This window comes from Artemia sp. Qi Xiang Cuo, chromosome 3 (genome assembly GCF_049724085.1).
Source record: "Artemia sp. Qi Xiang Cuo chromosome 3, ASM4972408v1, whole genome shotgun sequence".
NCBI lineage: Eukaryota > Metazoa > Arthropoda > Branchiopoda > Anostraca > Artemiidae > Artemia > Artemia sp. Qi Xiang Cuo.
The window spans coordinates 5,895,837-5,910,749 of record NC_142796.1 but is presented as its reverse complement, the minus strand read 5'-3'; the positions used below and the strand labels follow the sequence as shown (position 1 = coordinate 5,910,749).

General features: G+C 35.1%; 2 protein-coding genes across 3 annotated transcripts in view; both read right to left on the bottom strand.

Annotated features, from left to right (window-relative positions):
- BORCS7 (BLOC-1 related complex subunit 7) overlaps positions 1-1,911 on the bottom strand; it is a 70,840-nt gene extending 68,929 nt beyond the window's left edge. Inside the window, exon 1 of one of the 2 annotated variants that reach the window (XM_089108436.1) lies at positions 1,798-1,911. The gene's annotated coding sequence lies outside the window, so the exon portion shown is untranslated. Of the gene's footprint in view, positions 1-1,793 lie in introns of both variants that reach the window. The other variant, XM_089108437.1, reaches the window with a different exon arrangement.
- Positions 1,912-10,107: 8,196 nt separating this feature from the next.
- On the bottom strand, positions 10,108-14,102 carry LOC148953694 (uncharacterized). Its single transcript, XM_089086787.1, has 2 exons — positions 14,035-14,102; positions 10,108-10,578 (listed from the first exon to the last, which is right to left on the bottom strand). Exons 1-2 carry the CDS (start codon positions 14,038-14,040, stop codon positions 10,156-10,158), a joined length of 429 nt encoding a protein of 142 aa, XP_088942913.1. The 5' UTR covers positions 14,041-14,102; the 3' UTR covers positions 10,108-10,155.
- Positions 14,103-14,913: the final 811 nt, after the last annotated feature.

The window sequence follows — 14,913 nt, the reverse complement described above, 5'->3', positions numbered from 1 at the left end:
ATTGTGGTTTTAAACAGCCACTTACAACCAGTCACTGCGAAAAAGATCTGGGAGTCTTGGTTGATAACAAGCTCAAATTCAACTTACACACGCAGTCTGCAGTAGCCAAAGCCAACCAAACTCTCGGTATAATAAAGATAATGTTCTGCAGTAGATCTCCAGCAGTGATTACTAAGCTCCTAAAGGGCCTGATCTGACCAAAATTAGAATTTGGGATGTCCATTGCCACGCCAGTTAACAAGCTTGACCAATCGAGTCTGGAATTGGTGCAGCGGAGAGCAACAAAATGCATAAGGGGTTTTCAAAATTTGCCATATTCTACCAGACTCCAGAGGCTCAAAATACCATCTCTCACATACCGACGTAAGCGAGGAGATGTATTGATGACATTCAAATTGATCTGCAACCATGATATCATCCCTGACTTATTCCAGTTAGATAGTTTGTCAAGAACAAGAGGGCACCCCCTAAAGCTCTACCGGAAATGCGCTAATACCAGGCTGCGAAACAAATTTTTCTCCAACCGTGTGGTTGGCTTATGGAATTCCCTTAGCCAGAATGCAGTCATGTCCCTAATACTGAAGCCTTCAAGTCAGCTGTTGACAGAGATTGGTGCAGCAAGCCATGGTGCACAGTTTGGGATGCGCCCGATGAGCTGAGCCACCATCATCATTGACCGGCGTCTACAGGATTTGTCCTTATCGCTGGCTAGTGCGATTTAAGGTAATTTAAGGTAAGATGTGCCACCAAATGCATCACAGGTCTGCAAAATATGGAGTGTGATAAGAGACTAGAGCACCTAAAACTACCAATGCTGGTCTTCAGACATTGCAGATGTGATATGATGCTGGTAAATTTTTCATTATTCATTTTATTGACTTACAAATAAAGTAAACATACCTCTCAATGCCCTTTTTTATGCTCATTCCAAATATAATAATCATTTTTGTCAGAAATGAGCTTTAACCCCACCTATATATATATACTAACTCAGGGTATATATTTGCACATTAAGGGGGTGGGGGTAATTTTTTTTCTGATGTAAATGAGAGGTAAATTTGAAATTTCACCCCACACCCCTAATGTGCAAATATATACCCTGAATTGGTATATATAAGGGTGGGGGTAAAATTCATTTCTGACAAAAGTAATTATTATATTTGGAAAGAGCATAGAAAAAGGCATCAAGTGGTATGTTTACTTTATTTGTGAGTCGATAATATGAATAACAAAAAATTTACCTGCTGCTGACCTACAAATATAATAGCCAACCAAACAACACCCTCCTCACAAAACATACAGGTCAACACAATACTAGACGAAACTCATAGAAGCTAGCAAAGGAAAGAGTGAAGATGAGAATATGCCAAAACTTTTTTACTGAGCATATTTCCAACAACTGGAACAACCTCCAAGACAAAACAGTGACTGCGCCTACTAGTGCCTCCTTCAAGTTAAGACTTGACAAAGAATGGAACTACAAGCCATTGAAATATAATTGGGACTGTCTATCACTCTTATCTGCCAGCTAATGCAACATCACTGGGCCCATTTCACACTGACATTCCAAATTAATATTGTTGATGCACAGCAGAACAGATCCAGCATGGACCTTATTTCTTATAATTAAGGTAAAAGTGCCTATTCTGAACTTAGCATTTTTTACTTGAAAATAATTCCCAAGCACAGCCTAGATTAGGTAGTAGCCACCAGGACTACAGCAATAATTAACCAGCCAAGAATCTAAATTAGACCTATCAGCAAAGTTAACAATACTCAGAATCAATACTCACTTACTTCAAATTTATCTTTTTACTCTAAAATAAAGCTCCAGTGGTTACATTACAGTTTATCCTTAGGAATATCATTCATCCCTTGTTAAATTAACAAGTCATGAGCTTCAGTTTTAAAACATCAACCAACATCGCCAAAGAAAAATTATACTATGGTGCACACACACATAAAAATATGTCTTTTTGGGAAAAATATAATATTTGATAACAAAGAAGACGTTTGTTAGAGCTTTCCAGTCTGCAATTCCAGAAAACTTGTGTTTTTTCACTTGTAATCTAATTGTCCATATATTATCAGGTTTTAGCATTTTTCCCTTGGGTGGTGATCTAAAGAAAAATGAATACCTCCATTTTTCTAGCTGGTCCTATGTTAGTTTGCGCGGATATCCTATACAGCACTAATTTAAAATTGTCGCTATCTTACCATTCTCATATTTGAATTTTTAACCGATTGACATCAAAACCTCTAATTCCAAGATTTACCTATATTTAAAGGGACTGGCACACTGAAAAGGCTAACCCACTCAAGACTTGCTTCTGCTGAATTTTAAAAAGGTACAATTTTTGGCAGCCTACTCTCCTTTATCTATAAAAATATGAATTAGTCAGTTAAACCTTTCTTTCATTACAAGTTCTAGGATTGAGGCTGTACAACATTTTTCATTTAACTTATATTGCTATGCTATATGTTCGTATATTGCTATGATCACCATTTTTGTGTATGTAAATCGTCACAGCTCCACTCTTTTCAGCGTTTTCTCTTTGTTTACTTTTGTTGATTATTTTTACTTTTATTTTCTTGTTTACTTTTTTTATAGATTACAGAATTCCTCTTTATTTAATGGCAAAATCACTCCTGCCGAGATAACTCTATTGATCTTTTTGGATTACTATAGATTATTAGTCCATCCTCATTCGAAATCGTATTTGTAGGAAAACTTAACCCTCTTCACAGCAGCTTGAGACAAAAAATTTTGCATAGAACTAACAATTAACTATGCTTTAAAGGTATAATTTGTTTTCGTTCACGTGATATGAATGCGAAGGTTATGCAGGCAGTTGTGGTAATAAAGATAAAACGGGATAAAAGTTATCAATTTCAAACAAATTTGGCTTTACTACAGCTTATGATAGGTTCTTAAGCATAAATATTATCTTACTTGATATAATTTTTAATATCGTAACTAATAACCAGATATAATCAATCAATGTGCTTTGCAGTGAGTTAAGATGATGTTGATTTCGCTGAGTGAACATAATTGTCTTAGAAACTTTTTGAAGCTGGATGTTAAGTGAGTGATTTAGCAGTTAGATATTACAAACTATAAATCCATTTGACATGGCAGCTATGAACCGGACATTGCAAGTACTAATCAAAATTTTTAAGTCAGTCATTTCTGGCTCTGCAGTTTTTTATCATAGCCAATTGAAGAAAATTTCCATAAAATAAAATGGAATGAAATTAAGTTTAGCATAAATTTACTTGTTTTTCTCAAAAATTTTGTCCTATAGTATAAACACAGTATATAAATTATAGGCAGTGTGATCTTTCCCTATATCACCCATTATAAAAACCCGGACCGAGGTGCGAGTGCTCCAGAGAACGTATAAACATAAGCGACATTAGATCTTTTCACCGGTAGACAAGTCAGTTTTCTCTTGAACGCAAAACTTGGCTTCAACGTTGAACCACTAAATTTTGAAGAAACTAATTTTAAATTAATTTAATCCAATACATATATGAAAATCGGTAATTAGTAGTGCAATGTTATTATTAGATTTTTTAGGAATTAAAATTATGTTTCGAAGTCTCAAGTTGGTTTCAAAGGTATTTTGAGAAAGTTTCTGCCAAAATACGTGTTCCTGGGTAATTGGACCACTGATGGCAGATCAAACGAGAGGAGCTGTTTGTACGCGCTAATGCAAGAATAAGTGGGAGGAGCTGTTTGTTCGCACCGAGAATGAAGAGCCAGAAATTATCTGCGGTAAACTTACTGCTATATCTTTATACTGTGAGTGTAAATAAGCATCTGATCATTATAAGCAATGAGTAATTTGGTAATATTATAGTAATTAGTAATATAATTAGTAATATAATAAGCAATTAGTAATTTGGACTTTTAGTACCGGTTCGACCATCATGAAAAAGTATGCTATTGATAATTTCCTTTTCGTTGCTGGGGCCATTTCCAACAAAACTTATATTTGTTTGGTCAGCAATGTATTATCGATGGTATTCCTGCGTTCAAAGACACTAACGTCTTAATTTGCAATAGACTACAGACAGCATGTGTTTTGATAATTTTCTATCTTTTTTTTGCAAGCCACCAACAAGGGTGTTCAATGGTGTCAAAAATTTTGTCTTTTGACCAATAAGTGCTAGTCTTTTCTCTCCCAAACCTCTGACTTTGCCTTTGGCAACCTTCAAGTACCAGGGAGCTCAGTGCAATCACGTATGGGGAGAAGAGGGGGTAAGCGCCCCCCCCAACCCCCAATGTTTTGGTCATTTGGTAAAAAAAGAAGATGCCGCTAAAATTCTTTGTTCGGTTCAATAAAGACCAGGAAAATACTGACATGTCATCTACAGAGATTTCGAACTTGGTCGGTAAACGCAGCAGTTTTACCGACCCCTGTTGTGATTTTACAGATAGTGCCACGATCTTCCATTTGGTTAAATAAACAGTGTTAAAATAGTGACATGATATGTACCAAAATCTGGATCTCGGTTGGTAAATGCTGCGGTTTTACCGACTCGCGCAGTGATTTTACTTATTGTATTTGAAACAGATATTATGCTAATTTTTGACAAAAACAGTCGGTGAAAATGACCAGCCAGTCGGTAAAATCTCTTGCTCCCCCTCACAAACATGTTGGCTAGTAGCAACCCTGCAGGGAGTGCGTCAGATTTCAGCTTTGTACGCTGATGCGTGAAAAAAAGTATATAAACAAATGGCTAAATTCTGAGAAGTCATTTGAGCAACGTAGATAGAATAACAGTGCAACTACATATGCCAAAGGGATCTACTTTCTTTCTAAAACCATTATGCTAGGAAACAGAAGTCAATAACATTTATATATATATATATATATATATATATATATATATATATATATATATATATATATATATATATATATATATATATATATATATATATATATATATATATAATAATAATAATAATTTATTTTTGACCCACTATACAGAAAATGAAGTGGAGTAACACAAGAAAAGAGAAAAAAAAATAAACAAACAAACAAAAAAAAACACAAAGATGCATTTAAAAACAACACAAAAAATAACTATTACACTCAATGCACGGTTGCTACCCGGAAAAGTGGGTGGTTAACACCCAAAGTAGCATAAATGTTCTCTTGAAGACGGCTACTTTGTCTGGCAAAACAATTTACAATATCCGGAGCGCCAAAAATCCGCATCATCTTTCTATTACTGTATCTGCGAGGTAGATACAATAAAAACTTGCAATATCTAAAATACATAATTCTAATATCGCTAATATCCCCTGGCCGAAACAGGATGTGAAGGCCAGCTGGTAACAAAACTGCATGGTCACAAAAACTCGAGTACAATTTAGCCAATGCTTTTCTGTTATATCTTCCCCTGTTGGGGACAATTTTGGCGTACCCCAGTTTCAGCTTATCTTTAATATCACTCAATGCCCGGAAACGAAATAAAGTAAGCGATTTGAAAATATTGATCCCAAGCCATCGGAAAGATTCAACACTTTTTACAGAAAATACGCCGCAATCAAGCGGCGTTGCTTAAGACTTTGAATTAAACACTAAATATTCGCATTTATCAGTGTTGAGGCTTAATCCGATTTCCCCATACAGCCGCGATACAAGTAGCACAGACTTTATCAATGTAAACTTTGACCTGCTAACAAGCAGAAGATCATCCGCATATGCAATATAGGAGACGTTTGACAACCCTGAAGAGTAAGAAAGCGGCATCATATTAAGAACACTCAATAAACAAGCTTTAAAAAATTGAGGTGAAAGCACACTACCCTGACGGACCCCAGATCTAACTGGGATTTTACCAAAGGCCCGGGAACCCTGCCTCAATTGAATAAATGAATTCTGGTACCAAAACCGAAGTACACAAATAACTGAACTATTCACACCCAAACGTGCCAGAGAAAACCATGCCTGAGAGTGACAAACAGTATCGAAAGCTTTAGATAGGTCTAACGCACAAAAGTGAACTTCTGTTTTTAAACGATGTGCTTCTTGTAACACTTTTACAAGTATACGGTGAGCATGCTGGCATCCTATGCGCGACTTATAACCGAACTGATTTGCGTCATAATCCACCTTATCTTGAATAAATGGGAGCAGTACATATTCAAATAGTTTGCTTAAATTACTCGCTACAGTGATAGGGCGGTAGGATCCACAATTAAGCGGATCCTTCCCTCGCTTCAGAACAGAGGTAACAGTACCACACAGGAAAGAATTGGGCACTAGTGAGCTACTAACACATATCTAAAAAAGTAGTTGCAGACGGCTAATCAACTCGGGAGGATCGTTTCTTAAATGTTCAACACAAATTCCATCCAAATCAATAGACTTAGATTTTAGTTTTTTAATGCTTTTCACAACAGACTCAGCGTTAATAGGGATAATATCTTTCTGGCGTAGTCTACGCGGAATAACTGAATCAAGCAATCCACAAAACCTGGAATGGACTGCATAATTTACTGTACTGAAAATTATCGAGTAATGACTAACCCATGAATCACCAGGAATTGAACTGGACGAAACAGTCGGGTTTAGCTTACTAGAATTCAGCACTTCACTCCATTGCCGAGGACTTTTCGGAAATTCCTTACCCTTATATCGGACGCTTCGCAAGTAAGATTTTAATTCAGATTTGTTTTTTTTTTTAATATTATATACATGACCCGAGGTGGGGCGGCCACACGCATTCCGTATCCGAAGCCACATTTTTGCCCGATTTTTCAAAATTTTGAACTGAGGGTCCTCTTTCCATACAGAACATCTAGTTTTCGAACGAATACGTGAAACAAGGATAGCTATGGCCTCGGCTTGTTTGAGGCAGGCAACGATCAGAAAACAGAAAAAATAAAGTTGTAATGAGATGTTAAGTCAGGGGACACTGATACAAAGTAAATACTAAGTAACTGTCCCATGTGAGAGCAGATTTGCCAAAGCACATATATATGATGTTCAGTTAGTTTTATTCCATTCATTCTAATTATACCATTTCGCGCCCCGAGCAGAAGATTCACACTGATTCAGGCCAGAAGAATGCGAAACAGAGACGGTAAAAAAGAGGGGGAGGTGATCATAATCTCTTTCTTCATCATGAACCTCGACACTCGAGCATATCACACCAGCCGAGCAAACACAGTGGTCTATATCAAACACACATCCACTATTATGAATATACGAAAAATCTGCACTCTTGGCTACTATCTGATATCCATCCGGCAAAGACTAAAGCACAAGATCAGACCGAGTTGGCTCTCTATTTATATTACAATTCAGGTCTCCCAACTATGATCCACTTATAGCTATGACTTTCAATACTCCGAAGGAAATTCTTCAGAGAAGACACAATTTTTGTGAATTTATTAAGTGACTAAACTGTTTTTTTAACGTTAGGTGGGTAAGTATTGATAGTCACTAGATCTGCAATTCAAAGGGCAATAAAATTATCGCAAGATTGTATGCAATGGGGAGAAAAGCACAAAAGTCTATTACTCACAATACATGCAAGCCCTCCGGAAGGTCTGCCCCTCGTCCGTCTGGCACTGGTTGTATAAACTACATGTTCATCACTTCTGTTTAGTGAGCTGACACTTACAGCCGGCAAAACATGTTCCTGTAGCAACACGATGTCAAAATCGATCATTTTCTGATTTATTGAATAATCTTTGTCTTTGGTGCTATTTATGTTAAAAGAACACACAGAAAACGTTACTGTTCCAGTCATTTCTTATTCGAGGCACGATTAGCTATGGCACTTCGGATTACGCGGCACTTTAGACTGAATGCAACATGGCCTTCACCACATAGCGCACACTTCGGTTCGGCCAAACATGGTGCATCTTTTGTCGATAAATGCATACCGCTGCAGCGGGAACAGCGGGGAGGGCTGGTGCAATTGGCCCTCATATGATCAGGTGATTGACACTTATAACAGCAACGGGGAGGACGGAGGCACTCAAATACTCGGAAAATTTCATATTCTACCTTAAGTCCGAGACGAAGTGCATTTGTAAGTCCAACAGCATCGTAAAAGAACATCTTAACAGTCAAGGACTGACCGATGTGCTTAGCGTCTACAACTCCTTCACGCCCCACGAACAAACTGATGTCATAAGCTAGCGGTATGCCTTTAACTATTCCAACGAGTTTCCGCTCTTGAAGTTTTGCATCGCACTTCAGACAATTCGGTACGGCATCACAAAAGTTCTTTGCAGTAACTGGGTCAATCTAGACTAAAAGTTTATTGCCTGACGACTTTATAGAATGAACGGCTTGATGTCCCTTAATTTAGTTAATGGCATCTCGACGTTTCACAGGATTGTTAAGCTCGGGAGAAATTCCAGAGATTACTACAGTAGTAATAGATTGATTTACATTTGGCTTAAACGAGGCACTGGGCAAGGAGGGAAGATTCAGATCATAAGATGTCACTTTTTCGTTTATCTGCTTAAGGGCTCGGTCTAGGGAGCTAATCTTACTGACTCACCTAGAGTAAGCTACTGCGGGGATAACCGGCACTTCAGTAGGTGAGACAATAACAAAAATTGGCAGCAGGGTATTATCAGATTCACATTGATGCAACAAGTCCAAAATATCTTTCAAATTTCTCTGCGACACTAGATCACCCTGCCGCTTTGGAACAGATTTATTCGGATCTGCTATTCCCCAAAACTCCGCTTTGGCGTCTTTAATGACTTTATCATCAAAAAATTCCAGTGCATGATTAATTATCGTCACATCATCGATTCCTTCACAAAAATTTAATTGGAGAAAATTTAGAACAGGCAAATATGCATATTCCACTAATATCTTGCTCACGTTACAGCAATAACATTATATATGAACTACACAGAAAGAATGCTGACGAGATACAGCTAACATAACCTGTGGGAAGTGCGGGTACCCAAATCCCCTTTCCCCAGCAGTTTAAGAATCAATATCCGGCCGGTACCGATACGGCTCTTGTGTTTGTTCCCGCTCTCTTCTGCACAGGCTGTCACTAATCAGCGAAAATATAATGAAAAATTTGGCTATTAAACTATATTATTAGCCAAATAATCCTTTTCTTTCTTTCCTTTTTTCTTTCCCTTCTTTCCTTCCTTTTCTTTCCCTTAAAATTTGAACTTTGTTGCTACCGTATTAATCCAAACATGCAAATTAGTCCATATCAATAAGTTTACCTTAGATTATAATCCGTAGCAGAAATAATCCTCAAGGTCACTGAATATATTATAGCTCAAGGCACTGAATTAATACAATTTCACAGCTGGTTTTAAAGTTCACTAGATCCAAAAAGATGATGTTATCAATCCGGAGACTAAACAGAGACTATATATATATATATATATATATATATATATATATATATATATATATATATATATATATATATATATATATATATATATATATATATATTATATATATATATATATATATATATATATATATATATATATATATATATATATATATATATATATACATATATATACATATATACATATATATATATATATATATATATATATATATATATATATATATATATATATATATATATATATATATATATATATATATATATATATATATATATATATATATATATATATATATATATATATATATATATATATATATATATATATATATATATATATATATATATATATATATATATATATATATATATATATATATATATATATATATATATATATATAAGAATTCGCTGAATATGGCGATTCAAGATATGTAAAATTCACTAAACTTAAAGTTACCCATCAACAGTTGCGATTCTGGAAGATTTTGTCACCTAGGATTATAAGAGTCTGAGTCAAAGCCAGAATTATACCTTCCAAATTGAAATAGTAGGAGTAGACTTAGGACTTCAAAATTCAGACTGAAGAATCTGAGTCAGTTCAACCAATTCTAACTCCAGGATTTATAGTCGGTATTTACAATGTAAATATTTACCACCTTGCTTTATTTATGCTTGATGAAATCAATTGCCTAATCAGGTATAGTTTGGACATTACAATTGAGTAAATTTTTTTTAGTATAAAAATAAAATTTGACAATTAAGTATTATTTTTACTGCTTATGGATAGGCCGGGGCTTTGTATGCTGGTGCAGGGTATGCTGGAGCTTTGTAAGCTGGTGCTTTGTATGCTGGCGCGGGGTATGCTGGAGCTTTGTATGCTGGTGCTTTATACGCAGGTTTGTAATTATATTCACCTGAATACGTTACATCTGCATTATAACCACCATAAGGTGTGACGGTGTAGCTGACAGTTTGGACACGGCCGTCAGGAAGTAGAACACGGTATGATCCCTGTGTGTTTCCGCTGGCATCGGTGTTTTGTTGGTGTCCGTAATCGTTATAGCTTGGGTCATCCTTCACTGTCCAGTCAAAGCTGTAGGGTCTATATTCATATTTGTCCTTGTAAGTAGGTGTGTTGTAGCTTGGTGTGGGGTAAGATTGGGACGCGGCTACGGCGATAAATGCAGCAAGGATGAAAGCCTGAAATTGAAAGAATATATTCCTTTAAAAGTTATTTCATCCATGCAATATTTTTGGATATTCTATTGTATCTGTCAACTCCCTATTAAAGGGTTTTCTGAAATGCCTTCCTTTTCAGGCTTAAGTTATGCCGAGGCCATATTACAGTCATACTTGTGGGCAAAATCAAAATTATGCACGACTAGGGGTCCAATAAATCAATGATATACCCCGTTCGTGATTTGTTTAGTTAAACAGTGTTTCAAGCGCAAACTTTGTGATTAACCAATCAGAAAAATTTTTAAGGTTTAGGTTTCTATATCCATAGCACAGTTTATATAATTATCCAGTATGATCATTCCCTATCTCACCCATTATAAAAACCCGGACCGGGGTGCGAGTGCTCCGGAGAACGTTTTTGCAGGTAGAAACATAAGCGGCATCAGATCTTTTCACGGGTAGACAGGTCAGACGCGAAACATTCGGAAACAAGTGGAAACCCCCTATTACGAATAATGCACTTTGTAACCATTCCTCATTGATAGACCCAAACACACTGATCCATAAGTGAAGAAATAAGGTGGAGGAGCTTTTTGTTCGCACCGAGAACGAAGACCAGAAATGATCTGCGATAAGCTTACTGGATAATTATATAAACTGTGATCCATAGACAGAAAAACAATTTTGACAAAATACGAACGCTGCCCTTAACAAAAAACTGTCGCTTTTGCTAGCGTACAGTATAAGATACTAGCCACTTTCATCAACTCTAATACAATTAAAACCATAAAAAAAGGAAAGAAAGAAAAAAAAGGAACCAATGAGCAAAACAAAAAACAGACTCTTTCAACAATATCATTTCCGTAACACACCCTTGCTAAAACCACCCCATCTTCCTACCACTCCGCCACTATCCCTCACTACTACCCTCAATCAAAACAAACTATCCAAAAAATATTCAAAATAGTCCTCTTACTGCTCCCTATCAACAAAAATCCAGTTACCCCTAATTTAATAAATACTCTTTTCCTTGACGAAACTTAAATCATTATAAAGTGTACAATTTTTTTTTTCGATTAGACTCAGCAGAATTACTAATAATCTCTGTTCATTCCATTCGGGGACGTCTTACAACCGGGGAAGGAACCAATGCCTGCCAATTTTTGAATTTTAAATTGTACTACATTAAGAAAAACTGTGCTAGCTAAAATGTCTACTCTCGTAGCTTCAAAATGAGTTAAAACTGATATAGACTTTACTTTAGGACTTATTAATGATCATTGTTATTTTTTTTTCAGAAGTCCTTAGTGAGTAAAACCGACACGGCCCTGAACAATTTGATATTAATCATATTTCGAATCGGGCAGATGCCGGATGTTCCCTCCTTAAACTCCTTAAAAATTTAAATCTCCCAAATCGCGTTATTTGAGGATTTTCCTCTCATTTGTACGCCCAGCCCTCGAGTTCCCCTGTCCTGTTTGACATCCTGGCATCTCCATTGAATTGTCTGATAGAATAGAGGCAGTCCAAAAAAGATGCCTAAGAATTATCTTTCATGAGGGTAAAGTGCCTTATATTTCCCTTCTTCGGCGAGCCAATCTAGTTACCCTTAAGGAAGGAGAGCAAAAATTTCCTTGCTTTCGCTAACAATGCCATTCATCACCCTCGGACAACTACCCTGTTCCCTTCGTCCCCGCCTCCCAAAACAAAAAATCCCCAAAACAAAACAACAAAAAAAAACCCTCCTTGCCCAAATACAAGTTTCCACTGAAAGATATAGAAAAACTTCCATCCCTTATGTAGTTGACATATTCAATCAATGAATCTCCTCACACCCCCCCTCTTTATGACCCTTTTCACCTTATATTTTTAATGGGTAATGTTTCATTTTGCAAGTTTCAAGCTTTCTATTTTTTGGTAGCATAACTAAATTGCTTTTGTTTAAATTATTTTATTCCCTTTTTAATTTTATGAGTTTTTCTTCGTTTTGACATTTTGCTAATTCAGTATTGAACTTTTAATTTTTGAGTTTCAATTGTTTTTTACATTTTTACTTATTTTACATTGACCCTTTTATAATTTTTTTCGCTGTTGTTTGTTTTCGGTTTTTCTTTGTTTTATTGACGCTAAAGTACGAATTCGACCCATTTGGGCTTGTGATAGCCACTTTTCAGACATAATTTTAGCTAAAATTTCCTTTTTAGAACCCAATTGGGATATTTGTGGTATAGCCAGTTATATCTATTCTAATCAATGTAAAGATATTTATTTCTAAAATTTGAACTAGTTAGAATTTACTAGGAATAATAATTATGGCTTTCTATGAAAGAAACAAACCGCAATTGAATAAAATTGGCACACCTAAGCACATTTAGTTTTTTGAAGCCTTATTCAAAAAACAATTACGTATAATTGGACAATTAAATATAGAACAATGAATAAAAAAAGACCTTTACTTGATTTTTCAAGTTGAATTTTGTGTTAAATCAGCCCTAGAGCTGATCCTTGTTTTATAGAGAAAAAAATTCTACGGGACGTGGGAAACGCAGTTGCTCCTCCGAGACCGAGTTTTGCCCCTCAAAACCTCATTTGTCAACAGATTGTTAACTTAACCTCTCTAACAGTCTCAAGCACAAAATATTTGCGTGACTATATTTGTGATTGTGATTGCATGTTTTTATGTTATATACATTATTATCGATACAATATGAAGATACTACCAGTCAATTTGGCTTAATTCTATCCTCTATTGGGCTTAATGAGTTCAGCCCATTTTATGTTGTTATTTGCAAAATTAGTTTTTCCCCCTCCAGAATATTTTTTTGTATTTGAGATAATTCAACTCATCCTTAATTTTGCTTCTTTTTTTATGAGTCTTCCATATTAAATGAAGTTGACCACATTCACGTTAATATATATATATATATATATATATATATATATATATATATATATATATATATATATATATATATATATATATATATATATATATATATATATATATATATATATATATATATATATATATATATATATATATATACATATATATTGTATTGATTGTACGTCTATGCCAAAATGACCGATAAATATCAATGGTGGTACGGAGGGCCTACCCTTACTCAGTTTGAACCCAACTAGAAGAACAATGGTACATAAAAAAAAATGTAATCTTTACTATCTTACTTATTTCTTAGAAGTCCCAACTGTTTAACTTTAGCCTTAGAGCTGATAATTGGAAGTTGAAAGAAAGATCTTCCTGGAATCAACAAATGATATATTTTAATTTTGCCAAGAAGAAAATCTCCAGTGTAGTGTTTTATTATGATGCGTTTTTTCTTCTACATTAACAAAACGGTTGATCTGAACAATTTCTACGTATACTTATATAAATATGTATACGTAGACTTCTTTAGACCCAATTTGAAAATTTACAACATACAGAAATGAATAAAATTTAAAATTCCTCTTTACCTTCATACTGATTTCTTAGAAGTTGCAGCTTGGTTAAAATTAGCTTTACAACAGATACCCACTTCTTATTACTTTTTGCTTTTATAGAGCTCCATATTAAATCAAACTGACCACGCCCATGTGCATATACTTCTTTGATATTGATCGTATATTTATGCCAGGATGAACTATGGATGTCAAGGGTGGACATTTGGGCGTTTGCCGGTAGTATCCTAGTATCCTTTTGTCTACATCTTAAAAAAGACCACTTGAATATATATCTCATTTTTATCTGGTAATAATAGATAAAATAATAATATTTCTCTTCAATTTGTAGTCGGTATTTCCGTTTTTGTAAATTTTTGCTTTTTCTTCCGCCTTGGTACCGAAATAGGAAGATATTACATAAAATTGGAACAAAGGATGTTTTTAGAAAAGTTACCCTGACGAGCAAAAAGCTGTTGAACATTAACGTAAGTCAAGTGCCAACTTTCCATGACCTTGAATATTTGCTCTTTTCGTAATTACCCTTTTTCGTCTTTTGTATTCCATTTTTTTTTGCTTCTTCGTATTAGTGAGTTAGAAATAAATTATTACTGCTTTACAAGATTTGGCATACTTGGTAACTTTAGAGTAGAATATTTTTATTTATAGCACATACATAAATAAATGTCACAAAACAGCGCACCGGGCTGGGGGTATATTTTAGCTTCGAAAATACTGCCATCAAAAATACACAGCCACTGTTTAACTAAATTTTATAACAATGAAAAACAAAACCTTAAAGAGCAAAATCCTTATAATGTCATAGCATATTTCTTCACCAGTCTTAGAAAATGTCGCTTGTTGCTGCATTCTCGAACTGATGCTGGAATTGAGTTCCAGATTTTTGGGCCAATG